The 26,269-nt window shown below is 37.1% G+C and overlaps 1 protein-coding gene across 11 annotated transcripts in view; it reads right to left on the bottom strand.

The window, feature by feature from the left end:
* Positions 1–26,269, bottom strand: part of Dennd1a (DENN domain containing 1A) — a 489,363-nt gene that overhangs the window by 313,544 nt on the left and 149,550 nt on the right. For all 11 annotated transcript variants that reach the window (XM_063227177.1, XM_063227157.1, XM_063227192.1 and 8 more), the window contains one exon: positions 19,531–19,650. In XM_063227177.1, the coding sequence (XP_063083247.1) occupies positions 19,531–19,650 (120 nt within the window). The remainder of the gene's footprint in view (positions 1–19,530; positions 19,651–26,269) is intronic.

Consider the following 26,269-nt stretch of genomic DNA (forward strand, 5'->3'; position numbering starts at 1 on the left):
ACCTTCTGAGCTTACAGTCTGGATATTTCTAAGACAGTCAAGTAATAAATCAAAGGGGATGCCCACCTAAGAGTTCGATGAACTTCTAAGCGTTAACCAGTTAACAAAAATTCAAGTGTTCTGGGGCTGGGGATTTAGCTCAGCGGCATAAGCACCTGCCTTGCAAGCAGGCAGTCGTGAGTTCAATCCCTGGTACTGACAAAAAAATGAAAAAGACAAAAAAAAAAAATTCAAGTGTTCTTTTTTCCATTATGATTTTTTCTAAACCAATCATCCAAGGAGGAATGATAATTACCATACACAGAGCCCCTACTATGTGCCTGTCTTTCTGCTGAATAATTTACAAATTCTCCACCTCTTGTGAGGTAGGTCCTTATAGCTGAGTTCCAGATATGAGAAAGCAGGCTTCAAGAGAGTACACAATTTAACAGAGATCACAAGCAGGCAAGGGGAGCTGGTAGGCAAGGCCAAACCTGTCTGGCTCCTTCCACCACATTACACTGCTCACTTCCAGAATTTTATGATGGCCCCATAATTTTTTAAAAGTCTCAGTCAAAGAAGTCAACTTCATGATTTCCTCACAGCCTACATAATATTCAGTGTTTTTCTTGAACTTCTAGAAATTGCCTTTTCATCAGTAACATAAACAGTGAAGTATATTTCAAGAAGTTTTTATTATTAATCAAGCACTCCGAATGTCCCACACAACACGCACCTTTTAGAAAAGTCACTACAGCTAATTTATCTCCACCTTCTTTACAAACTTGCACATAGCTTAATAGTTCTCTGATGAAAACTAAAAATTCTTATAGTAACTACACAACCAAGAGTAATTTTATCTTTATTGAGGCTAAAACCACAAATAAAATAAAAAAGAAGAAAAAGGAGAAGAAAGAAGAGGGGGAAAAAGAGGAAGAGGAAGAAGAGGAGGAGGAGGAGGGTGAGCAGGAGGAAGAAGGAGGACTTCAATGAGCATCTGAAGACTCTGCTGTGAGCTTGGGAGGACTAACGTCATCTCCATTCACAGATGGGGAGGAGCCCAGCAGCACACTCAGAGCCACCCAGCTCAACGGGATCTGAGCAGGGTTGGGTTAAGGGTCTCTTCTCTGTTGACCTAGTGTTTCTCCCACTACATCAAGATTCTAAGCTAGGGTGTGCAAAAATGTTGCAAGGGCAAAGTCTCCTGCCCTCTCTCTTAGTTTCCCAAGGGATAGACTTTGCAGAAGAGAAAATAGTAGCATCAACCCAGTGCCCATACCTACAATAAATTCGGTCTTTCATTTAATATCCTGGACAACAGTGACTAAAAAAATGCTAATAGCCAAGTGCAATTAAAGCTTTACTACTGGGGCTGGGGATTTAGCTCAGTGGCATAAGCGCCTGCCTTGCAAGCAGGCAGTTGTGAGTTCAATCCCTGGTACCAATAAAAAGGAAAAAGACAAAAGAAAAAAAAAACTTTACTACTGTGATGTATTAGAACTATACCTGAATGTCTGTAATCTCCCTGATCATATAACTCAAACACATTCACAGGATAAGGAAGGAAATATCCAAGAAACACGAATGATGGCATAAAGACCAAGAGGTCATTGGAATTTAATAAGATGATTTTAACTTGAATTTTTAAAAGTCACAGAATATTGGAGTCTTAAGGTATACTGACAGCTCTCCAATCCAATGCCAGTCAAATGAGTTCAAAGCCAATGTGTACTACAAAGCAAGACTGTCTCCAAAAAAAAAAAAAAAAAAAAAAAAAACCCAGCTTACTTTGGAAGAATAGCATAACATAAGCAAAGATTTTTATGTACATTCCTTGATCTTCAAAATAGGGAATTTTAAACTTCATTCTCTGCAGAGGATTCGTCAGCAGCACACAAAGTGGGCAGACAATAAATGGGTACAAATCACGAGCAACTCTCCTTTTTACAAACAACACTCTTAAAACAAATACACCTGAATTCCCAGATAATCAATCCCCACACCTCAAATGTGAGTTAACAGGTTGCCATTTGGGAACTGCCACTGAAGTTCTGCCACTTGCATTTTAAGCCAGCGTGGAACCAACAGATACAAATACCCTTCTGGGAAATTTGTATGGGAAAATTTCTTCAAAGATTGTTTAAAAGGACTCACTAGTTTAACAGTCTAAGCTGAAAAAACTTCCCAGAAGAATGAGAAATTGAAATAAGAGAAATAATATCCAGAATGCAAAGCACTGAACATATTAACATCTATCAGGGGACTCGTAACCAGCACTTGTTAAAGAGGATTTTAAGATTAATAGCTAAAATGAAATTAAATTTAAAACATATTTAAAGTAATCTTTATGTTTGTTCGATACGCAAAATCTCAAAAAACAGTCATTAAATACAACACAGAGTCCTAAACAATTGTTTGTCAATTCTCTTTTTTAAAAAAGTAAAGACCTAAAAATAGTAATCATCACCAGGATGCACACTGCTGACATCTGGGCCAGATTACATCAAACATTACATTCCTGCTCAATACAGCACCAAAAACAAAAAATAAAAAACAACAAACAACCAACAAAAAGCCTGCTCAATTTAACTGTGTCCCAGGAGACAAAGAATGAAAAACTGCCCAGTCAACAGCTTCTGGGTATATGTGTAATGATGTTTTGTTTGCTTGCTTGTTTTTCATTTTTTTATTTCATGCATTTTCAATACATCTATGTACTTTTGTCTACCCTCTTCCACCATTCATTACCTAGCCAATGCTCCAAAAGCTTGTACTCCCATTTATTAATGGAACAAGCCTCATATTCTAACATGCCAAAAGAACTGGCCACTGGTAAGAAATCATTTGAAGGACACCAGCAACTTTTGTTAAGGCTATTGTTTTATAGTTAAATGCCATTCAGAGCAACTTGAACTGGACCTTCCTACCATCAAAGAGAGTAATTCACTGGGTTGCCTGGGATTTGGCTGGCAGGCCATCCTAATATTTATCTGGGGACAACTTTCACCTTTGGCCAGAAAATACTAACACAGAACTTGAAATTGACCAAAGTAAGGAAAGTAAGTACTACAGAAAAGACTTATTATGGATTTGCTGGGGTTATTCCCCAAATTTTGGAACTTGAAAAAACAATTATAACACATTTGTGTATGTGCACAGATATACATACAGAAGGACCTAAAAACATTTAGTTAGCTTTTAGCCAGAATATAACAGACTGGCCCTTACTAGGTTCTAGAAGTATTTTCACAAATGCAGTCTGAAGGACAAAATCAGTAGTTCTCCACACATACTGTCAAGAAATCTGTTAAACCACTCTGATTTCAGTGCTACACTTCCTTAACTAAAGTTAAGAAAAGCAGGATTTATGATGTTTTCAGAGCTGACTTAAGAAGTTTCCAATAATTACTATGATACACACTGGAGCATGCAGTTCAATGAGGGAAAATAATGAGTGATCCCTGGGCTTTTCCTCCCAAGCTTCAGGATTCCTAATTTTCTTATTAAAAACAAGTGCCAAAACATTTATCTTTTCTAAGCTTTACAATTAGTTTCCTGTTCTGAGTAAAGATAATTTTCAGATATAAATAAAACTGAAGAATAAAGCTGTTTTTAAAGCATCTGAGACTGACAAGTTGAGAAAAAAAATGTGGTAAGCCTCAGAAAAAAATTCAGTGTAGCTTAGATAGAATGCATATCTGAAAGTTATCTCAGGTTTTCAGGTCCCACTCTTGTGAGATGATGAACTCATACTATCTTTTAATGAGGGGCTCGTATCTGCCTTTGATGTGTGAAAGACACTCCCAGCTGGAGAAGAGTACAAGAAAGATCTAAAACATTTGCTTCAGCTGCAAAGAGCTATTAATGAAAGTTTAGAAAATGAGGTAGCATTAGGGGGAAAATCTTTAGGAAAAAAAGATGGCATACTCTCATCTTGTGAAATCTTAGGGGAAATATTCCAGTAAAACAAAATCTGACAAATAATCTTCCCTCCTCTACACACGAGAGTTCTTCCTCTACGTTGTCTACAGCACGTTCTTAACCCTCTGGTATAGACAGAAGAGACAAAAAAGGAGCTTCATATAATTTGCTGCTCACACAAACTAATGGTGAGTCTCTTACAACAAATACAGAGGCTATAAAACCTAACAGATTCATCAGCTTACACAGGGGAGAGTTTTAGGATTCTTATAAACAAAAATCAGGCGCATTTAAGAAAACAGCACTTATAGTCCACGTGAAAGGGAACTTAACACAATTTTAGAAAAGTCTTGCATTACTAATTTCTGAGAGCCTATTTTATTTGTTAAAAATAAGAAAAAAAAAAAACTACCTTTCTGAATCACCTTTCCACCTAAATGTATTTTCTAACAATGCAATTTACTTTTGAAGTATAGTGTATAAATTACTGAAAACTAAATAATTTCTGTGGAATGTTGCAGGTTTTCTACATAGCATTTGGGACACTGTTAATCACTTTTAACTGGTCTACAAAGTAACTCCTTCCCTGAATGACAGATCTGTAGAAGCAGCAAATTATCTGAGATCTTTCCTTATGAGTCCCTGATAGAAGGATAAGCACATGAAGAAAATATTAAATTCCTACCTAGAAAAAAATAGTATATTTCTAACCCCTAAATTAGGTATTTTATATAACATATGTGAGCACACACACACACACACACACACACACACACACCGAGAGACAACTTTACAAAGTAGGTCTCATTACCTTTATTTTACAGATGTGGAAATGAGGATCAAACAAGTCAAGTGATATGATTTGTCACATGGCTAGTAAGGTGGAACTTTATTTTTAATTGACACATAATATTTGTACATATTTATAAGGCACAGCATGTTAATTTGATATCCAAGTCAGAATATGAATCTACTTCTAAACCTCAGGCTGTGCTTTGTCATCTACCTTTTGTGAAAGAAATAAAGCTCTAAGGTAAAGATCCCGAGGAAGAGAAACTGTGCCTCTGTGTGTGTGTACCCACATGAGTGTGCCACGTATACATACACAAACACTAAAACTGGAAAATAAGTTATTTCAGCAATTTTTCTTATTTGTTCAAGTACTTATATAGCACCTATTCTGGGCCAGGTATTCTTCTGGGTTCCCTCAATGGCACCTAAATCCTTGTGCCCTCTCTAGGAAATTACATAATTTCTCCCTCCAAAGTTTCCACATTCCTAGGCCAATGTGACATTCCTTTTTTTCTTCTCACACATGCCTGGCTGAAATCACGCCAAACCTCAGCAGCTTTTCGAAGTGATAAGTCTGCTAGAGTATTTATGTTAAAAATAACAATTTCAACAGCATAACTGGAAATAAATATTCTACTCCGACAACTAAAATTTTACAAGTGGTTAAGGAGAAAAGGATATGAACTTTCTTCATATCAGGATTATCTCAAGATGACAACTGACAATTAAGATAGCTTCCTAGCCCACCATTAGTGTGTCAGCAACATGAAAATAAACTCTGTCGGCAGAGGAACTGCTGTTTCTTCTTAGCCTGATTAACTTACCCGTCTCTCAGAATTCCAGATAATCTATTTCAGTCTTTTGCATTAAAGACAGGGTCTAAGGAAAATATTGTTTCTCATCTCAATTATTTTATGCTGGTTTACAGAGGCAGCAAATGGTTGAAGGCCTTTGCTTAGGATTCCCTTTGATAGTAGCAGGAGAGAGAAACTGCTTAATCTCCTCATTTCTCAATTTCCTCAAAAAGGAAATAAAATGGAGAAATGCCCTGGTTGCCCCTCTAGCTTGACAGGAAACTAAACTTTGGTATATGAAGCTTCAGAACTCCAGTGCCACACAAAAATGATAATCTCTCAACCTGAGATTCAAGTTCCTATTCTGTATTAGAGCCGCGCAACACGGTGAGGATTCAATTAAGCCTTCGGAGGGGGAGAGGGACAAGACCAGGATCATTCCCATCAAAAAAGAAAGGCCAGTTATTTTCTCTTTTCTTTTCTTTAAAAAGAAAATACTGAGAGAGAATTCTGATGTGTCTGTCCCAGCCAGGGCACTCGGAAGACATGTCCAATTCAGGCCAGAGTGCTGCTTTTTGAGTGAAGGGTATCACCGCGCTCTGGAGTTCAGTCTCCTCTGCACATACATAAACACAAGTGCACAGCGCCCCAATGCTGTTGTCCCTTCGGCCTCCTAGCACTGCCAGTTGGCAAACCCAAGCCAGGAAGTTGTCAATTCCAATTGCGTTTAGGCCATGTAGTCCTATTAAAGAAGGCTTGCTGGTTAAGGGGCGTCCTCTGTTTCCAAAGCATGGGAAAAAAAAGGCTATGCTTAGATTGGAGCTGGCAACTTTCACTGACTAGAGTTTTCAAGGAGCTATGAATGAGTTTAACAAAGGAGGTCTGTGGCTAGTTTCTGGCTGAAGTCCATGTCAACAGTTTTTAAGGTCACAGGCCACACTAACTAACATTTATTCCCAGCAGACCCTGTTCTAAACACAAGCTGTAAGTAGTACAAATTTGGAATTTTTCTATAATCCCTTGAGATATTCCTGATCCTTCCACATGTTTCTGCTCAATTAAAAACAATTCTCACTTTGCACCACAAGAGAGGCCATGCTCGGCAATCTCAGTTCATCCTTAGGGTAGATGAACAAAAACCTGGCAAATCAAAAGGCTTGAGTGGGGAAGGGAAGGAATTCAGCTGGATCACACTGAAAAGTGCAGACAGCTCCCCAGGGGCTCAGTTTGTGAAAGCATAAAACGGGTTATGACAGAGATCCTGAGGCCATAAAAAGCAGGTTTGAGGCATGCGTTGGGAATAGGTTCCTAGTAATTTTACACAAACAAGATAAAAATTTCTGAGAAAATTAAAAGGTCAACTAGGTGAGTGGAAAATGGTGATAATGCATAGAACAGATGCTAAATATCCCACTGTGAAATTAATGCAATTATTTCTCAATTAAGACCAAACTCTTAATATTCTAAAATCAAGGTGTTTCTTGGAATCAATCTGAAAATTTAATACAGTCTTTTTTTTTACCCTGAAAAGATGTTTTTACATCAATGGCACATTTCATATTAAAGCTATTTTTAAATCTTGCAAGACAACATAGGAATAGCTACTCTGGACTAGTGATAGGTCCTATGCATGGTATATCCATAAAAATAACTTAGTTATCCATTGGAAGTATCTCTCATTTTTCAGATGGGGACCCAGGCTCAGAAAGGTGCTGTGACTTGCATATGTTCTTAGAGCTAACGAAGTGGTAGAATCAAGATTTAATCATAGATCTGATTCCAGAGCTCAAATCTGTCCCTCGCCCCACTTAGGGGGGGAACACACACTAGCATATCAGCTATCATTGTGACTTTTTATTTGTAACATTCTAAATTTGGAATCACAAGATATGTTGAAGATAGTTACAAAAAGGAGTGAGGATGTGTTATATATGTATACCAATTCCACACAAGAAATGTTAACATTTTCTACTGCAAACATATACTAATAAAAAATATATAAACTACAGTGAAATGAATATTTGGATTGGGAATGACAGACTAAAAGTGCCAAAAGAACTACTTTATTAAAGTGATACAGAAAGAAAATTAAAAACACTCACAGTCTTATTACATAACTATTTTTATTACTACTTTGGCATCCAAGTTATTTTTTCCTATATATTTCTATAAAGATCATATATCTAAATAGTTGTCTCTAGCTTTCTTTATATAGCATTATGTCCATGATGTTTTCCAAGCCATCAAATAATCACCAAAAACAATTTTAGTGGCTGCATGGTGTCTAATTAAATTTAGCTTTCTATGATTTCTAAATTGTTACTAATTTTCATCCTTATTATATACTATGATAAAAGTCCTCGTACATACATCTAAATACACATTTCTAAGTTTTCCTTAGAACAGAGTCCCAAAAGTGGGAATTACCTTAAAGGCTTTGAATATATACATTGCCAAATTTTTTCCAGCAATGTCAGACTATGTTACATTCTCACCAATACAATGTAAGTGTCCACTTTATTGCCACCATGTGTCACTTTCAACTGGCCATAGCCAAGGTTCACATACAGTTGGTTACACACAGGCCCACACAAATCTCATTTATAACAATGGCATATACATAATTGGTTTACCCTTCTATTTGCACTAACCAATAAGAGGTGTCAATGACTACCTTGAAAACATCTTTTATCTGTATTATCTCTAATCCTAAAACAAGCAGATATGAAGAAAATCAGGTTCCAAAAGAGTAAACGGAAAACTTAAAAGTGTACTTCCCAATCCAGAGGACTGCAGACCACACTCTTTATGCCGTGTCACTTTGTAACTCACTTGCTCTTTCAGGTATGATCAACTTTCCTTCCCCAACTCTAGAGACTGCCTCTTCCTCTAGAAATGCCTGTGCAGACAATGAGGCCAGATGGGCAACAATGCCCAGATCTCACAGGCTCTGAGGAAGGACTGCATGCTGGCATGCTGGTTAGGAAAAAAGAAGCAAGTAGCAGCACCAAATGCTCATAAACTTTTGGTAGAACAACAAAATGCCACAACCACTGCAGAACACAAGTGGGCATTATCCCAACAAAGCTGAGGACATATACATCCTATGTCATAGCTACTCAACTCCTAGGTGTATACAAACAAGTGGCTCAAGCCTATGTGCACCAGTACACCCATGCCAGAATTTTCATAAAAGCCAAGAATCAGAAAAATCCCAAGGCCATTTACAGCTGAATACATAAAGAAACACGGGTATGGAACATTACACGGCGAAGAAAACAAACCATAACTATAAGCACGGATGACTCGGAAATAAGAATGAAAACAAGGATTCCAAATGTACAATGGAACTTACATACAGTCCAAAACCAAAGCTACCATATTATGTAGAAATGCATATATATGTAAAAAAATTAATACTGGTTAGGATGCCACTAATTTCTTAACTGAGATGATGATTAGATGGCTATTTGCTGTATAATTATTTATATGTTCTTACAAGTATATTCAATGCCTTTTTCTATTTGCAGGTTATATTTCATAATTTATAAAAAAAATTGCACAGGGTCATAATCAAACATTTATATAGTAGATACAACATACAAAGGCCTCCTATCAAGTACCCACTGTTTTACTTGATCTTTAAAATGATATTCTGAATTTATATTATCCTCAATTTTCCACTGAGGTAAATGAGAAAAGATCATACAATGGAGAATATATTTATGCTTTAAATTCTTTTTTTGCTTGTTTTTTCGTACCAGGAATTGAATTCGGGACCTTGCCCGTGTCAAGCAGGTGCCGTGCTGCTGAGCTATACCCCCAGGGTCCCCTTCAATTCTTTTCTTAAGTGATGAGGAGGATCAAACCCACGACCTCATGCATGCTAGCCAAGTGCTGTACTACAACATTCTCAGTCATGAATCCTAATTTTTGTGTGTGTGTGTGGTACCGGGGATTAAACTCAGGACTTCACGTTTGCCAAGCAGGCACTTGTGTTGCTGAGCTAAACCCCAGCCCCATAAATCCTAATTTTTAAAAGGATTTTTAAAATTCAAATTATGCCAGGTATGGTGGTACACACTTTTTATTCCAGTAATCTGAGAGGTTGAGATGACCTCAAATTCAAACCCAGTCTGGGCAATTTAGCAAGGTCCTGTCTCAAAAAAAGATCCCCAGTACAATTAATTAATTAGTTAATTAAATTACAGCACCAATGTTCTTTCCATTATAATTCAAGAACTGAATATGAGGAAAGGATAAGTTCAAGGGACTCTGAAAATTAAACTCTCTTCCTATAAGATCTAGAATTAAAATCACTTGGGGATTTTTACCCTCCAGAAAAGATAACAAAGCAAGGATTGTTTCTAGTAGTCAGGTGACAATGAGTATCTTTAGTCAATAAGGATGATCAGAATTTATTATATTTCCCTATGCTAAAAATTGTGCAAACTAAAATTGCTGTTCAACATTGCAAAATTTACAGGACAGTGAAATTTTTAGCTCACTAGTAAGCACTATACTAGCAAAGCTATATTCTTTAGAGTCTTTTTGCTTAAAGTTGTTTTTATTTGCAAGAATTTGTTTTTTGTGTCTTAACCCCCTAATGACTTCTCATTCTCCTATGGGACAAATTTTTTTTTTAAAAAAGGAATAAAGAAATCCAATCATTGCAGGATCTGAGGCAACAAACTATAGCATACTGAATTTCACCCAACTTCTTTTTCTACCACACTTTAAGTTTTTCTTTTAAATCAAGATTTTTAAAGCCACGCATTTTTGCTGCATTTTGGGCTCATTAATACATAAAGAGCTAGTTAAAATACCAGACTGAATAAATGAACAATGGAGCACTTAACCCCACATACAAAGCTACTCCCACTTTACATCAAAGGCTTCAAAACAGAATAGCTAGGAACCATAAATGATGCCTCTCTGAATTAATTTTGTAAGAAATATTGCTTTATATTATAGATAAGGGATTAGTAATCTCCATGCAATTGTCTCACTCTTGTGAACTGAGTTAAAAGACAATCACTCTTAGTTTTGCCTGAGATTACTGGTAGTTCCAAGTCCCCTGAATAAGAAATAAAAACCTATTCCATTTTTTAATATATATTACAATATAGCATTTAATTTTCTCTACAACATTTAAAAATTCCATGAGTTCTGACGAAGTTTTAAAATATGTATAAATTTTTTTATTCAGAATGTAGTACTTCCAAAATCAAAAGTAAAATACTAACTATAAAGGTTATGGTATGTTATTTTTTGCATTTTACAACATTACTCCTACTAATAAAAAAGGATTAAAGATGTAAATATAAAAAGTGAAACATAGAAAGGAAAAGTAAACTAAATCCATTATTTCCCACTTGTTTTAACTAAGATTCTGATACTACTTCTGTATTTTATGTTCACTGTTTTCAAAAGCTAATAACCATTCTTTATAGTTAAGAATCAAGTAATAGCTCACATGCTAAAATAAAAAGTAGCTGGGTTGTTTTTTTAACACAAAAATACCAAAATAGTAACTGAATGAAAAATAAAATTACAACTAGATTTTTAAAAAAGAATATAAATCTGAGCAAGAAGTATTTTTTTCTGATTACTAAGAGCTTCTTCCTTATAAATCAACTCCACACAAATATATCATGTAGTCAAAAACATTCTCAAGAATGAATAACTAAGGATATGTTAAAATGCTTACAATTCAGTCACTGAAGAGGTTTGATGCAAAACCATACCTATAACTGATTCCAATTCAAAGAATGAAACACTCCTAGTCATATTAGAATGGTGAGATGATACATTTCTTATTTATTATGTTCTCTAAATTCCTCTAATGAGCAAGTATATCTTCATAAGCTTAAAAAATAACACCTTTAAAACAAGTGGTCATAACTGATTGTTAGAATTGCAGGATGTTTAAACTTCAGAAGGTACAACACTTTTTATGTAGAGCACTACACTGTTACTTCAAACTCCAGGAGGGAGAGATGTTAGGTTTCTCCTGCTCCTGATCACTGAAAGGGCTGGACAACTTCAATTCAGACTTTCTGTATTCACAAATTTATACTACTATTAAAATAAGAATGCAGCTTGGATATAAATGGTGATTTAGGGGCAAGACATATTTTGATACATTTTCTTTCTACTTCCTGCTTGGTAAAAAAAGCTCAGATAAATGTCTGTTTGTTGCAGCTGTTGAAGGAAAGTAAGAGGCTTGCAGGGAGGTCCAAAAAAACTTCATGGCATTCAAACTCAACCAGAAAGCATCAAATGACCTCTCTTGCAGAGTATTTTTCTACCTTCCAAAAAAGGGTCCCTCTTGTGGAGTTCTTAAGACTCTTTCAGAAAGCAGGCTTAGTTTTATTGGTTTTCCATTCAAACACACTCTGTATCAGACTTAAACAGACTGATCATTTTCTTTAGTCTGTAATCAAACAATTGGGTTGTTCACATAGATTGTAACAGTACAGCCCAAGAGGGAATGTAACTCCTTGGTGTTAACTAGTGCTACTGAGTCTTGAAAAACATTAGTTGCACGTGGCCTTTGCTTTATTCTCCTGAGTTGCCACATTATGGAGGAAACCCTTGATTGAGGTCAGAAGACTGCCATTAGCCAGTTAAAGAACTTGGGAAAAAATTTTGGTCTCATTTTCACTATTGACAAAATGAGTGGGAACTGTGGGACATTATTTCCCAAACCCTGAGTTCATCTTGAACTTACTCTGCAAAGGCAAACTACCCACCATGGCTTTTTGTAATGGGGGGGGGGGGGTGGAAGGTCTTATAAAACTCAAAAGGGTTGCTTTTGTGGTGGAAAGATAAATTTGCAATTAAGAGTATGAACTTTGGGTTGAACTCTGGATTCCAAACCAGATTCCTTCACTTCTTTATAAAATGTTGAGCGAGTCACTTTTCCTCTCTCAGCCTCAACACTGGTATCTCCACAATGAAGGTCATTTCATAAGGTTGCTGTGTAAATAAATAAGAATTCTGTAAACCACCTGGCATATCGCATGTTGATACATGCTACCTTCTCACTTCCTCTCCACATCCTCTGCAGCAAGTTGTCCAGATTCAGTGTCATCATTCCCAAAATGCCATAATAATATTAGCCATAAGTGGCAATCAATAGAGATAGCAAGAATTGAGTAAGGTTTGAGGAAAACACAAAACTGCACTCTTGGAACTCCTAGGTTTCATTTGCTGCCTTGTACTAAGCTTCTTGAGCATTAAAGAGAAGAAAGTGCTCTGCTTTCAATACAAAGCTAGAAAATACTGTGTCTCTAATTTATGTGGAACTCAGTCAATCTCAAAAAATGAGAATGTTCTGCTAGCCAGTGTTAAAGAATTTCAACCACCCTGGACTCCAGTTGCTTCAGGGAAGGTTGAACCAGGATGATTTCTTCTCAAAAGGACCAGGAGGAGAAAGCGAGTTTCCCCCTTCATGGGACAGCCTGAGGCTGACCGCTGGCACCAGCCCAGCCTGCTACCGCAGAAGACACACCTGCCCCTCCGACTGTCCAACCTCCTAACCTTCAAACTCACCTCTGACAGCAGGCCACTGGGATACCCGGGATAGTTTGATTTATTTCCTTTTTTTTCTCTTCAAAGGTGATTCTTTTAACTGTACAGCTTGTTACTATTGTTAAGTTGCAGCTCCCCAGCAGATTATGTTTCTAAGAATGGAAGCATTTGTGTGGGCAATAGAACATATGATGTTCTTCAAACATTTAATTTTTTTAATTAAATTTATGTATCATATCACACTTAAATGATTTGTTTACATATTTCCAAAAAAGTTATGACCTCTCAAAAAGTGAAGTTCTGATAAGCATCACCCTTTACACAGTATTTCAAAATCCTGAGGAGTTGACAAAGGGCCCTGGCTCAGAACTATCCCAGTTTATCTCACACATTTAGCTCCTGACAGCACCCATATCCTAGGCCCCAACAATGGTGAAATGATAATTCTGCCACAGCAAAAGGGCCTCCTTTTCACTGACCCTCTAGAAAACAAGAACATAGTACCCATGTTACTGTCAAGAAAAACAATTAAAAAGAAACAGCTACGAGGGCAGAAACCCTCCAAAGGCTCAGGAAAGTCTTCTGTTAAAGAGGCTCAAAGATCCAGGTCTCCAGAATAGCACTGCAGGCACTGTGAAGAAAGGCGGATTTCTCCCAGAGGGGTCCCCGCTTTGATGCCCAAACTGCCCTCAAACATCAGGCTGTGCATTTTTGTACAGCAGGGTACCCTTGGGCGAGACAACCATAAATAGCTTAAAACAAGAATAGGAGATTCCATCTGTTTCTGGAATATTTCAGCAGCACCTGCTTTCAAGGTAAAAATCTGGGAGCTGTCCCCACAGCTTTCCTCAGCTCCTTCCCCCACTTCCAAACACTTTAAACTAAAGCAGCTCACACACAATCCAAAAAGGGCTTCTGCCACTGCACCTGCCCAAGGAAACACGGTCCTTTGATTTTCTCCTGAACTGTGTACGTTGTTTAAAAAAACAATGGAACAGTCAGCCTCTTCATTATTTCTAGTTTATTTTTATTTCAATGAAAACTGAGGTTTTCTGTGTTTATAGTAAAAATGCGTCCCATACATGTAAAAAAACCAAAAAGGGTGCAGTGCTTGTTACTGCCATTAGTTAAGAAAGGGCTCCAGGAGGTAGAATATTCTCAGTCAGCACCATTCGGGTTTACACACATGTCTGTATGCCAACTAGCATGGAAAGACAGTCGCTCTCTATCAGGGGCCAGGAATATTTATGTTAAATAACAAACAAAAGAAACTGAAGTTGAAGTTTGAAAAGTCATGTCTATATCAGGGTGTTACACCCAAAGTAATGTGTAGCATCTCTCCTAACAACAACTAAAATAAACCAAGCAATGTTTCATGTCAAAAAAAAGCACCTTAGCGTTGGCTTGCAAACATCAGTGTTTATAATGCCTGCCCCAAGCCACCTATGGGACAAATCTAAAATCTTAAGTATGTCCCATCAGCGCTTTCAAAATCTGACCTGACTTTTGTGGGATGATTTCTTGCTTCTGTCATTTCAACTTTCTTTACTCAGAACCTCTGCACACTCACTGCATACAGAGCTTTTCCCCCATTCACCTCCAGGTAAGTGTGCACTCCTCCTGTAGGCCCTCTTTAACTGGAATCCATCAGTGACACTTTTCTGATCCTCCAATTTACAGATGAGCACGGCCTAATCTGTGAACTCAAAGAAACTTACACTGATGTTTTTAAAAAAAACATTTATGTATCATATCACACTTAAATGATTTGTTTACATATTTCCTTGCCCTGCACTGAGTGGCTCCTAAAGGGAAACAGCAGGTAGTTGTAAAACCCAGAGATAAAAACCTGGAAACAGTGTACCTAGAAGCACAGTCAACCTTAGCTTTGGTAAATGACAAAAAATATTGTTTTCATTTTGTAATGTCAAGATCAGCTTATCAAATCTTGGATGAACAAGGTAACTAAACACTTTTCAAATACAGAGTGGGGGATAGATCTTTGTATCTATTTTTAGAGGAATGAGTAAATAAAAGCCAATCACCAAGTGCTACGTTTTGCTTGTTTCAGATATATATTAGGTACTCTGATACTTTTTAATTGAATGTTTAAAGGTAAACCAAAATTTTAAATTACACCTTTAAATTACTTGCTCTCAAAGTATGTAATAGATTCTGACCTGTTTTATTTGAATTTAAGGGTAGTTATTCGAGTTTTTTCAAGAGCTTAAATATGATACCTATACATAATTGAGAAATTGTAGAATACAATTACCTATAAATATTCTTTATAAAGATTAAAGAAATTTAAATTTTGTGTGACTTATCTTTATCAATGCCCAACAACAACTGACTCTCAACTTGTATGTTCCATCTTTGACACCAAACCAGAAGTTGGCTAAAAATAGCGTATTTTGTTATAGCTCCAGCCTTGTTGAGATATGTGCCAGGTGAGTAATTTGGAAATCGTGAAAAAAATTTAGCCTTAGCTCACTTTAATTTTATAACTTGGAACAATTTTTGAGATAAATATGTATGACATATCAGGCCCAAATGGCACAACCTGAAAATGCTAAAACACTCACTTTCCTGAACTTACCATGAAGAACAGCTAACTTGCCCATAACTATTGTTCTCCTAGTTGATGTTTTTCATTTAGCATTAACTACTACCATCCAGCAACTCATTAAAATATTATAGTGAATCTCAAGGAGAAGTAAAATCCTTTAATGGCAGGAACTAGTCAACCATGGCAGGAAATAATGCATTTGACTTTATAGTGGTATGTGTGTTACTGTGACTTATTCTCACAACGACAATTCTTCTAAGATTAGTTGGTACAACAGTATAGCCTTACTTGAAGAAAAAAATTAAACAGGTTTCCCAGGGACTCATTCTTTGATAAAACAGTATTACTAAGTACTCATGATGCACCAGATATGCTTTTTGACTTTTCACATATTTGCGGTAGCAGGATGATAAAATTTTTTGGTCTTCACAGGGCTTATGTTCTAGTGAGGAGGAAGACATTAAAAATAAACCTAATGGGTTTTATTATATAAGGATATCTAAGAATCTTTCATTATAAAATTATGTTTAAATTTTGTAGTATGAATGACCCAGTCCTTTATGGATACAAGGCACGTCAGCCAACATTTGCAAGTCCCTCGGATATTAAAATGTACCCCACTTACAGCTAGTATGAAGTGAACAATGCTTCTGCCAGTAACTGCATTTCAGGTTTCCTCTTTAATGTCCCAAAAGACACAACCTCTCACTCAGTGCTTTCACCACCCTGTTTTTCCATTCTGAATGCATCTCCCTTTCTCTCAATGCCACACACACAGGATCTTAGGTGAGCACTGCTCTACATGCTGGAAATCCATAGTTGAGTAAGACAAGGTCTTTACCCATAACGCACCTTCTGTCCAGTAGGAGAAAGTCCAGTCATTCTCTAAGTCTGTGAATGTGTAACTGAGCTACACAAAGCATGCAGGACATGTTCAGAAGAGGAATGATGACCTCTGCTTGAGGAAAACTACTTTGCGAGGATGAGCGGGATGTGCAAAGTCAAAGAGGTTACTTTTTGGCTCATGGGGCCAAATAGTATTTAAGCTTGGGAGAATGGGCAGAAAAGAACTGATCCTAAGAAGTTAAATTCAGGGACAGCAGAGGCTGGGTCTACAAAGACACTGCTACTGGGAGGAGCTAGATCCGTCATGGGAAGAATAAAAAGTGAAAGCAGAAGTGGCTCACACTTAAGCTGTAGCAGTGGGTATACCCTGAAGGGTGACTATACCTCTAGGCACAGGTTAATTAAAGGGAAAACTTCAGAAGAAAGTAGGGAAACTAACTTTGACCATGCTAATTATCTAACCAGTCCAAACTGCCCTCAGTCTCCAGGTAGACATCTGCATTCCCCTGTGCACATGCCACCAACAGCAGACCCTTCCAACTCTTAATACACACTTTCAACTCTTTATTTAGTAACATTTAAATCACACACATGGGATGTGCCATGCATATGCCCATGTACATGTTAAGATACTCACAAAATGTACATTTCAGAATTCATGTAAGACAGTTTACTTTTAATTACAGTCACTATCCTCTAGTACTAGATAGTCAATAGCAAGAAAAGACTACACCTTAAGATCATCCTGTGTATTATATATATAACAGTGGTCTGTGCTCATCCATCTCCCTGGTGAGTTTGTGAACTCCTCAAGGGCAAGGACCAGCTCACAGTAGGCATTCAATTAAGGGCTGACAAAGAAATGAATTAACCCACCATAGATTTCTCCATGGTTCCAAGTGAGTGTAACAGTGAGGAAACATACAGATTGCTGCTATTCTTAATTCTAAAACAGTAACACTAAGGCTATTCAACTGGCTTCTCAAAAACACAAAATATGTGACCTTACATAAGGGCATATAAAATCAAATGCCAGAATCACAGAAAGGCAGTTTAAATCTTAATCTCTCTCCCTGCCTATCTGCTTCTGCCTCTGCCCCTCTCTCTCTCTCTCTCTCTCTCTCTCTCTCTCTCTCTCTCTCTCTGTCGTTAGGGCTTAACCACAGCCCTTCTGCCTACTAAGCCTGCATCTTTCTGCCTCTGCCTGTCTGTCTGTCTCTGTCTCTCTCGTGTCTCTCGTCTCTCTCTCTCTCTCTCTCTCTCTCTCTCTCTCTCTCTCTCTCTCTCCCTCTCCCTCTCTCTCTCGTTAGGGCTTGACCTCAGCCCTTCTCCCTATTAAGCCTGCATATTACTGAGCTAGCCCATTAAATGTAAATGTTTACATAAACAGTTTCCTCCTCTCAGAAATTTGCTGAATTCATGGATAGTGCTAATTTACAGTATGTATACATACATACATACACACACACACACAAGCGTGCGCACATGCACACATTCCAGTTTGGAAAGAAAGACATAATGTAACCTAAAACATGGGGAAAACCTTTCTGCAAAACTTCAAGAACCTGGGTTAAGGCCTTCATTCCCTAAAAGGTACAGTATAAATATACAGTGTCCTGGCCAAAAATGAAAATTTTTCTTTAAAAAAAATAAAAGACCAGGATGGGAATTTAGCTCAGTGGCACAAGTGCCTGCCCAGCAAGTGCAAGGTTGTGAGTTCCATTCCCAGTACTACCAAAAAAAAAAAAAAAGAAGAAGAAAAAGAAGGAGGTGGAGGAGAAAGAAAGGAGGAGAAAGAGAAGAAGGAGGGAAAAAAAAGACCATTACTGTTAAATAAAGGAATAAAGGATTGGTGGCACCAGTAGTCCTGACAGGTAGTCCTCAGGTCTGGACTACTCAGATGGCTTGAGAATAGCTATGCTCAATTCCTTTCCCAAGAGCTCCAGGTCCTACTCACATTCTGAGCTCTCCAGCAGCCAGCTGACCTGTGACACCCAAATTAGAAAAACTGTACGATGCAGAAAAGAGTTGACCTATTTGATTGAGAAGGATGATTCTAAGATTTATATAGAGAAACACAAGCATATAGTAGGACAGACAGTGAATAAAGCAACTTCAAACATCAGCCTCTCATGCCCTAATGTGTGTGGGTGTGTAGGTATGAGGGAGAGAAGATGGGGCCAGTTCCTTGGCGAGAAGATAGAGAAAGTGCAGGCTAGGACAGCAGGGAACTACCCTTTCTGGAATCCTTTTATCCCCAGGCCCAGGCCCAAGTCTGGGGCCCGGGTTTTGTCATGGGCGCCTTCCTGCTGCACTGCCCTGCTGCACATGAGCAGAGAGAGACAGGAGGCAGGTCCCTGACACCTACTTAACCGGGGCAGATGGAAGGAGTGCGGAGGATGCCTTTACCTCCCCCCTGCAGGAGACGCCCAGCAGGAGCCCACAGAGCCAGCAGCTCCAAAATAGGATTTCCACACATCCTCCCACCCCAGAATGTGCCTTTCCCCTCTGGAAGAGGAAACAGAGCATTAAGCAAGTATGGCTCTGGTGTGTGAAGCATCTCAGAAGCCTGAAAAAGCCTTCTCATAGGGGTCTACACTTTTTTCAGATCTTACTGAGGTTGCCAAGTTGGGAATGAAGCATTATTCATTCATTGACCCAAAGGGGCCACGGGTGTTACTTCAAGGAGGACACATTCGCATCTGCAAGACATCCCAAGTTACAGACACATACTTTATTAATAATCTTACATACACAAAATGTCCACAGCAAAGTCTAACAGGCTAATTTCTGACAGCTCCAGATAACGGCAAGGGGAACTTGAGCTATGCTGACTCTCAGGCTTCTCCCACTCCATAGGAGCAATCGTCCCTTCCCACCCAAGAGCTGTGATACAAATAAATAAATACAATTATCTGCAGAACTGCAAGTGCAAGAGCAACACTGCGAAGTCCTTCTCCCCAAGTGCAGTGACTTGTGGGGAACAGATAGGGAAATAAAGAGAACAGCTGGAAAATTTAATTATAGAAGAATAACGCAAACGTTGACATTGTTTTGCAGAACTAGCCAATAGCTGAAGCCCTTCTCCCTTACCTTAAGATACAGAAGCAGCTCTTGGCTCCTGAAGATAAGCGGCAGAACCCAAATCTCTGCTTGCTGTCAATGTCAGTGAGCACGAACGTGAAATTCTGGCCAACTTGGCTAACTGTGAGGCTGCAGCAATGACAGAACAAAGGGAGAGATGAAGGAGCAGTAAATTTCTTGATAAAGTATCTAATCACGACAAGTCGTTGAACCTGTACCATTTCCTCCCTCAGTGAAACTCTTTATAAATGAGCTTAAAATTACACACTTCAAGGGAACAGACTGCAAGCTAGTTTGAAAAAAAAAAAAAGCAAGAAATAAAAAGCTACCACTCTGTTCTAGTCACCAAATATCAAATCATCAGCACTTTCATGCCTTCCCCTTACTGAGTTTAGGCCCTACAGTGGCTCAGTTGATCAGTCCATCAATCCTGAAAGGTGCATTCTATTCACCTTGTTTTATGGATGAGGCGAGTTGAGAGGCTCAACCCAGCATCCTAACTGGGTTCTGAGCCATGCCTAACTCTGCTGGCCACGCCACCAGCTTGCTGCTAACAATGATCACCTGAAGGCCCCAGCAGTGCACAAACTACAGTAATTACAGTTGCAAACTTAAGTGTCTACTATGTGTCAGGCACAACAACCTGGGGTTTCAGTGATGCTACCATTTTACAGAAAAAGTACAAATGGACAGAATAGATAGGTAGGGTGCTCAGTCAACTTCAGATAGCTGCTAAAAGGAAGACCTGCCATTCAAACTGGAATGAAAAAGGGACAAGGCTAGCTGTCACTACCCTAAGTTCTTATGTCTTTTATAATTTTTGAATTTATGAGGAACATATTTCTACTTTAGAGAACAGAAGTATCAAGATGTTAAGCACTGCAAAATCCTAAGAAATTAAAACAATACTTTCAGCATTTTAAAAGTACAAATTCCTGAATCAATAAAAAATGGACTATACATAAAAGCAAAGTAAAGTAGAAAATACTTAAAAATTTAGAAAGTATATTGCTAATCAGAATAATCTAGAAACTTATAAAGTAATAAAAAGTCCACTTAATCGATTTAAGTCTATTTACCAGTTACCTTGACACGTGGTTCTCTTTTAGAACTTAAACATTTTAATAAATTAACTCTAAAATATTTTAAAATTTGACACTGATTTGTCCAAACAGATTCATTAACATATTGTACTGTACATATCATACTGAATTTTACTAATTGATAAAATACTAAGTTGATGCTATAAATTTACATTATAAATTATCAATAGAAATGAAAAATCATGGTTTACCAGCCCTTTTCCAAAGCAGAATTCTTATTGAGTCTTTGGATATGATACAAATTAAGATTCATATATAGGATAATTTTCTAAAACTCCCTTACATGAAAAAAAACACAACTAAAATTCAAGGAATTTTCAAGGTATCCCACTACAAAGGTCAGGAACCTTGCCTAGTTATATTTAAGGAAGCAATTCCATCCCTTGGAGAGTGGTTAGCGAGTTCAGGAAAATAATTTGAAAAAAAAAAAGTTCCACTCTCCTTATTTAACTAGGAAGGTGAACAAAAACAAGGTGGCAATTTAAAAGCAACGTGGTAATAAAGCAGGTGTAAGTAATGCTATCCCTCTACCTTACACAGCCAGGAAAAGGAACACATTTCTATAAAAGTTATAGAGCTGTCAAGGGGACACCAAACGCTACCTTCTTATGGCTGTTATGTTTTATCTATAAAGCCTGGATACTGTGTTACTATGGTGATTTAATACTATGTTTTAAAGGGGGATTATATGATTAATTTTAACAAGGTAGAGAACTGAAGATGTGTGAGAAACAAGATTCTAGTTCACATAATTAAAGTGATTGGGGAGGAAAGTAAGCCTCAGTGGGGGGGGGGAAACATGTTTTATTAAAGCATTTAAAGCAACAGGTCTGCATAAGTCTAAGATAACAAATAAGGTTCTGTTTTTGTGAAATACTAGTATGTGATCATACCAAATATGGTTATTCATTATTTTAATTCAGGGTTTGATTCCACTTCTAGAATGCTTAAAATATTCTCTAAGACACATCCTAGACAAAAAAGGTTCTGACACAACTAGATGAAAAGAAAATACACAGGATTTCTAGGAAAAGGACGTAGAGTAAAATACCTGACTTGTAATTGGGTGGTGTCGTTAAGTTCCTATTGTCTTTTCACTATCTTTAAAAATGCTGAAAAATAACATCCAGCTACCTTGTAGGCTCAAAAAAAGATTCATCACTCATCTACAACAGTTAGTTCAAAGCCCAAGTCAGTGGCTGCTAACTGGGTCTTACTTGCTCAAGTTACTTGAAACCCATGAGGACCTCGGTTCTTCACCTAGAATAACAACGAGAAGCTACCATGCACATCAGGATGTGTTGAGAGTCAGTGCGTAAGCAGTTATCGCTGCACAACAGTTAGTTAGTAGGAGCAACTAAGGAAAAAGAGACAAGCTATCATTTCCTGAACGAAAACTAAAATCCACACTAAAAGCATGCATTTGACAGTAAAAGTAGTAAACCTACCATGTTTTTCTCTTCTGTGATTTTCTTTAGTAAAGGTATCCTTGGGTATCAAGTGATTCAAGTTTGCAAAGTGAAAAGTTCTTTTCCTGAGTTTAGAAAGAGACGATCTTTTTTTTTTTTTTTTTTTTTTTGAGACGGGGTCTCACTATGCAGTTCAGGTTGGCCTTGAGCTCACTTTGTAGCCCAGGCTGGTCTCGAACTCGAAATGATCCTCCTGCCTCAGCCTCCTGAGTGCTGGGATTACAGGCGTGAGCCACCACACCCAGCAACAATTATTATTCTCAGTTGATTAACTTTTAATTCCTAACAGTGAAATACAAATCATCAAAGCCCAAAACTAGTTGAATCTAAAAGAAATTTTCCTTGGCAATTTCCAATAAATTAAAAGTCTGTCAGGGCAGTCAAAAAGAGGTTAAAGAGAAGAGTTTTGAATTTCCAACGAATTTATCAGGTTCTCTCGACTTGCTGTGGTAGTGTATGGGAGTATTGAGTATTTTCTATAAAAACCAGTAGAAAAAAGGATGTTTTTTAAAGAATATGGGTTCTATGTTTGCCTCCAGTATTATCACCTATAAATTCTACAAGAATTAGAGATGTCTAACTTTAACTGACACAAGCCATTTATGAGAAACTCACTGCCAACATCATAATACATGTGGAAAAATTAAAAGCATTCCCTCTAACATCAAGCACAAGACAAGCCTGTCCATAATCATTCCTGTACAATACAGTACTTGAAATTTTAGCCAGAGCAATCAGACAAGAAAAAACAAATAAATGGATTTAATTGGAAGGGAAGACGTACTCAAGTGGCAAGCCTCAAATCTGTCTTTATGGCACAGTAGTACTTCCTTATGTGTAAACATTTCCCTTACCCACTCGCCTGTCGATGGACAGATATGCTATTTCCACAATCTAGCTATTATAAACTGTACTTCTATAAACAAGGGTATCTGCAGAGCCCTATAACAGGATGATTTTAAATCTTTTGGGAAGATATGGAAAGAGGATATCTAGGTCAAAAGGAATTTCTACTTTTAGTTGTTTAAGGACTTTCCACACATCACATGATTTCTCTTACATAAGAAATTTTTTAAAATACACACAAATAAAGACCAAAATAGAAGATAAATAAGGACTTCAAATAATTTCCCAAATTACCTATTCTACTATTTCAAAATATTTTAACATATATTCTAATTTATTTCATTTATATTACTAGTTTCTATTAGTCCACTGAAAAGAAAGCTTTGCACTATTATGTTTCTTCTTTGTAAGAGTATTTTTTTAAGTCTGTATCTTGTATTGAGTAACTACTTTGATGATGATACATGGTGTATTAACTATTGCTATTCTTATTTTGTTATGAAATTTTTTTTCATAAAATAAGAAAAAGGAAAGGAAGAAGTCAAACTATCCTTATTTATAGATGATATGATCCTTTAAAAAGATCCAAAAACCTCCACCAGAAGACTTAGAACTAATAAATCAATTCAGCCATGTGGCAGAATACAAATTAAACACAAAAATCAATAGTGTTTCTTGTACACTGATGATGAAAAAGAAACCAGGAAAATGATCCCATTCATAATCACTTTTAAACAGATTCAGTACTTAAAAAATTAACCTAACAAAGAAAATGAAAATATCATAATGAAGACTAGTGCTCTAAAAAAAAAAATTGAAGGACTTTAGAAAATAGAAGGGCTGGGATATAGCTCAGTGACAAAAGCGCCTGTCTGGCAAGCACAAGGTCCTGAGTTCAATTCCTAGTACCAAAAAAAAAAAAAAAAAAAGAAGAAGAAAAGAAAAGAAAAAGACATTCTCTATTTTTGGATAGGCAGAACCAAAATGTAAAAATGGCCATATTATCAAAAATAATAGATAGGTTTAATGAAATTTCAGTCAAACTAGCAAGAGCATTTTTTTACTAACTAAAAAAAAAGTTTACTTTTTTTACTAAACAAAAAGTTCTAAAATTTATATGGAACTAGAAGAGACTCAAAATAGCAACAAGAACAAAACAGGCAACATTGCAGTCCCGGTTGCCAAGTTCTATTACAAAACTACAGTAATAAAACTGCATGGTACCAGCACGATAGTCCCGCGGACCAATGCAAGTGTGCAGAAACAACACTGGAACTTTCAGTCATCTGATTTTTGAGAAAGGGGCCAATAAAATGGGTCGGAGAAAAGACAGCCTCAACACATAGTGCTGGAAAAACTGGCTGCCTATATACAAGAGAATAAATCTAAAGCCATACCTCACCCTGTACTAAAATCAAATTAAAATAGATTAAAGAATTTATATGTGTGTGTATGTGTGTATATAGAGAAAATCTGTTGGAAGAAAAATATAATAAAGGTCTCGAAGACATAGGCAGAGGTGAGAAGACTTCCTAAACAGAACCTCGAGTCCACAAAATATAATACTAAGCATCAACAAATAGGATCACATCAAATGAAAAAGCTTTTACACAGCAAATAAAACAGCCAACAAAGTGAAGAGAGAAATTTTGCCAACTACTCCTCGGGACTAATAGCTGGAAAATATTAAAAAATATTAGAACCCATAAAAGACCCAATCAAAAAATGGGCAATTGAAATGAATAGTTCTCAGAAGAAGTACAAATGATCAATAAATACATGAAAAATGTTCAGCATCTTTGGGCATTAAAAAAAAGTAAATCAAAGGAACACGAATTCCATTTTATCAAGAAATCCAAACAAAAACAAAAGCAGATCCTAGGGAGGTTTTGGAGAAAAAGAAACACCTTTACATTGTTGGTAGGAATATAAAACTACCATGGAAATCAGTATGGAGATTCCTCAACAAGCTAAAAATAGAAATTCCATTTGAGCCAGCTGTATCTTTCTCTTTCTAGATACAGCAACTTCCTGAAAGAGTTAAAGACATCATACTACATGACTCGTGCAAACGCCTGTTTACATCAACACTGCTCACAATAGCCAAATCATGAAAGCAGTCTGTATGCCCACCAACAGATGCGTGGATAAAGAAAATGTGGTATATATACACAATGGAGAACTACTAAGAATAAAGCTGGATAAATTTGAATCCTTTGTAAGAAACGGATGCACCTTGAAATCCTAATGTTAAGCAAATCAAACACAGAAGGTTAAATACTGCATGCTTTCTCCAATCTGTAAGGCCAAAAATATAAATAATTTGAAGACCAAAATAAAAAAGAGATGTAGGAAACGGGAGGAAACTCATATGAGAAGGGCATCTGGGCAAGGAGGAAGAGGAAAGGAGGGAGGAGGGGGAGTAAAGCTGATCAAGATTTGATATGCATGTATGTACCAATTCCCCAAGATAAATACAGTTAGTATGCAGCAAAAACACACTCTAATAAAAGAGAAACTAAGTATCTTTCTTGGGAGACAAAGAAGGGAGAGACAGACAGACAGACAGACAGAAATAATTAGTAGGGTTTTTTAAATCAGAGATTTCACAATGATTAGAGCAGAGAGAGACATCAGAAGTCATCTCCTCCTAGTCTATTTTATAGATGAGAAAATTGAGACTTAGTGTTTGGTTTTATTTTCCAAACTAATCAAGAGTAGGAAAAAAATTCAAGCCAACTTCTGGTTTAAGGTGCTCTCCATATCTCACTGAACATAATAAAACCCTCCCTGAGGAGTTTCACCTCAGTAAGAAACTTCAAATATGTGAAGACTACAAATAGTTGGTCTTAGCAAGCAGATCATACCTCCCACTAAGCAAGAAAAACTATGTTTAAGTACATCCAGAAATAAACCTAGGGTTATTACAGACCAGGGTCAGGACAAGCCTGAGATATGCTTGCCATGCCTACGTGAACATGGAAAATGAGAGAAACGCAGTAACTACTCAAATTAAGACCTTATTCAAACCAAGATCATGGTGATATCTTTTAAATGCCTGTCAGCCCCGCATAGCTTCTCCAGCAACGTTTTGCTTAATCTTGAATTTCTTCTGATAACAAATGAGATTTTACATATTAGTCTCAGTTTAAGCTCATTTAACCATTTTGAACAATGAGCTACAATTATACTGGGCACTGTAGCAAATGCTGGATATACAACACTGAAAATAAAAACAGAGCCCTGTCTATATCCAGCTTACTATCTAGAAAGGGACAAAAAACAAGTGTTACCAAAACAAAAACAAACAAAAAAATGCATACAGTTTGA

The sequence above is a fragment of the Cavia porcellus genome, unplaced genomic scaffold, assembly GCF_034190915.1.
Source record: "Cavia porcellus strain 051 isolate PalLab524CR breed Dunkin Hartley unplaced genomic scaffold, mCavPor4.1 scaffold_1, whole genome shotgun sequence".
NCBI lineage: Eukaryota > Metazoa > Chordata > Mammalia > Rodentia > Caviidae > Cavia > Cavia porcellus.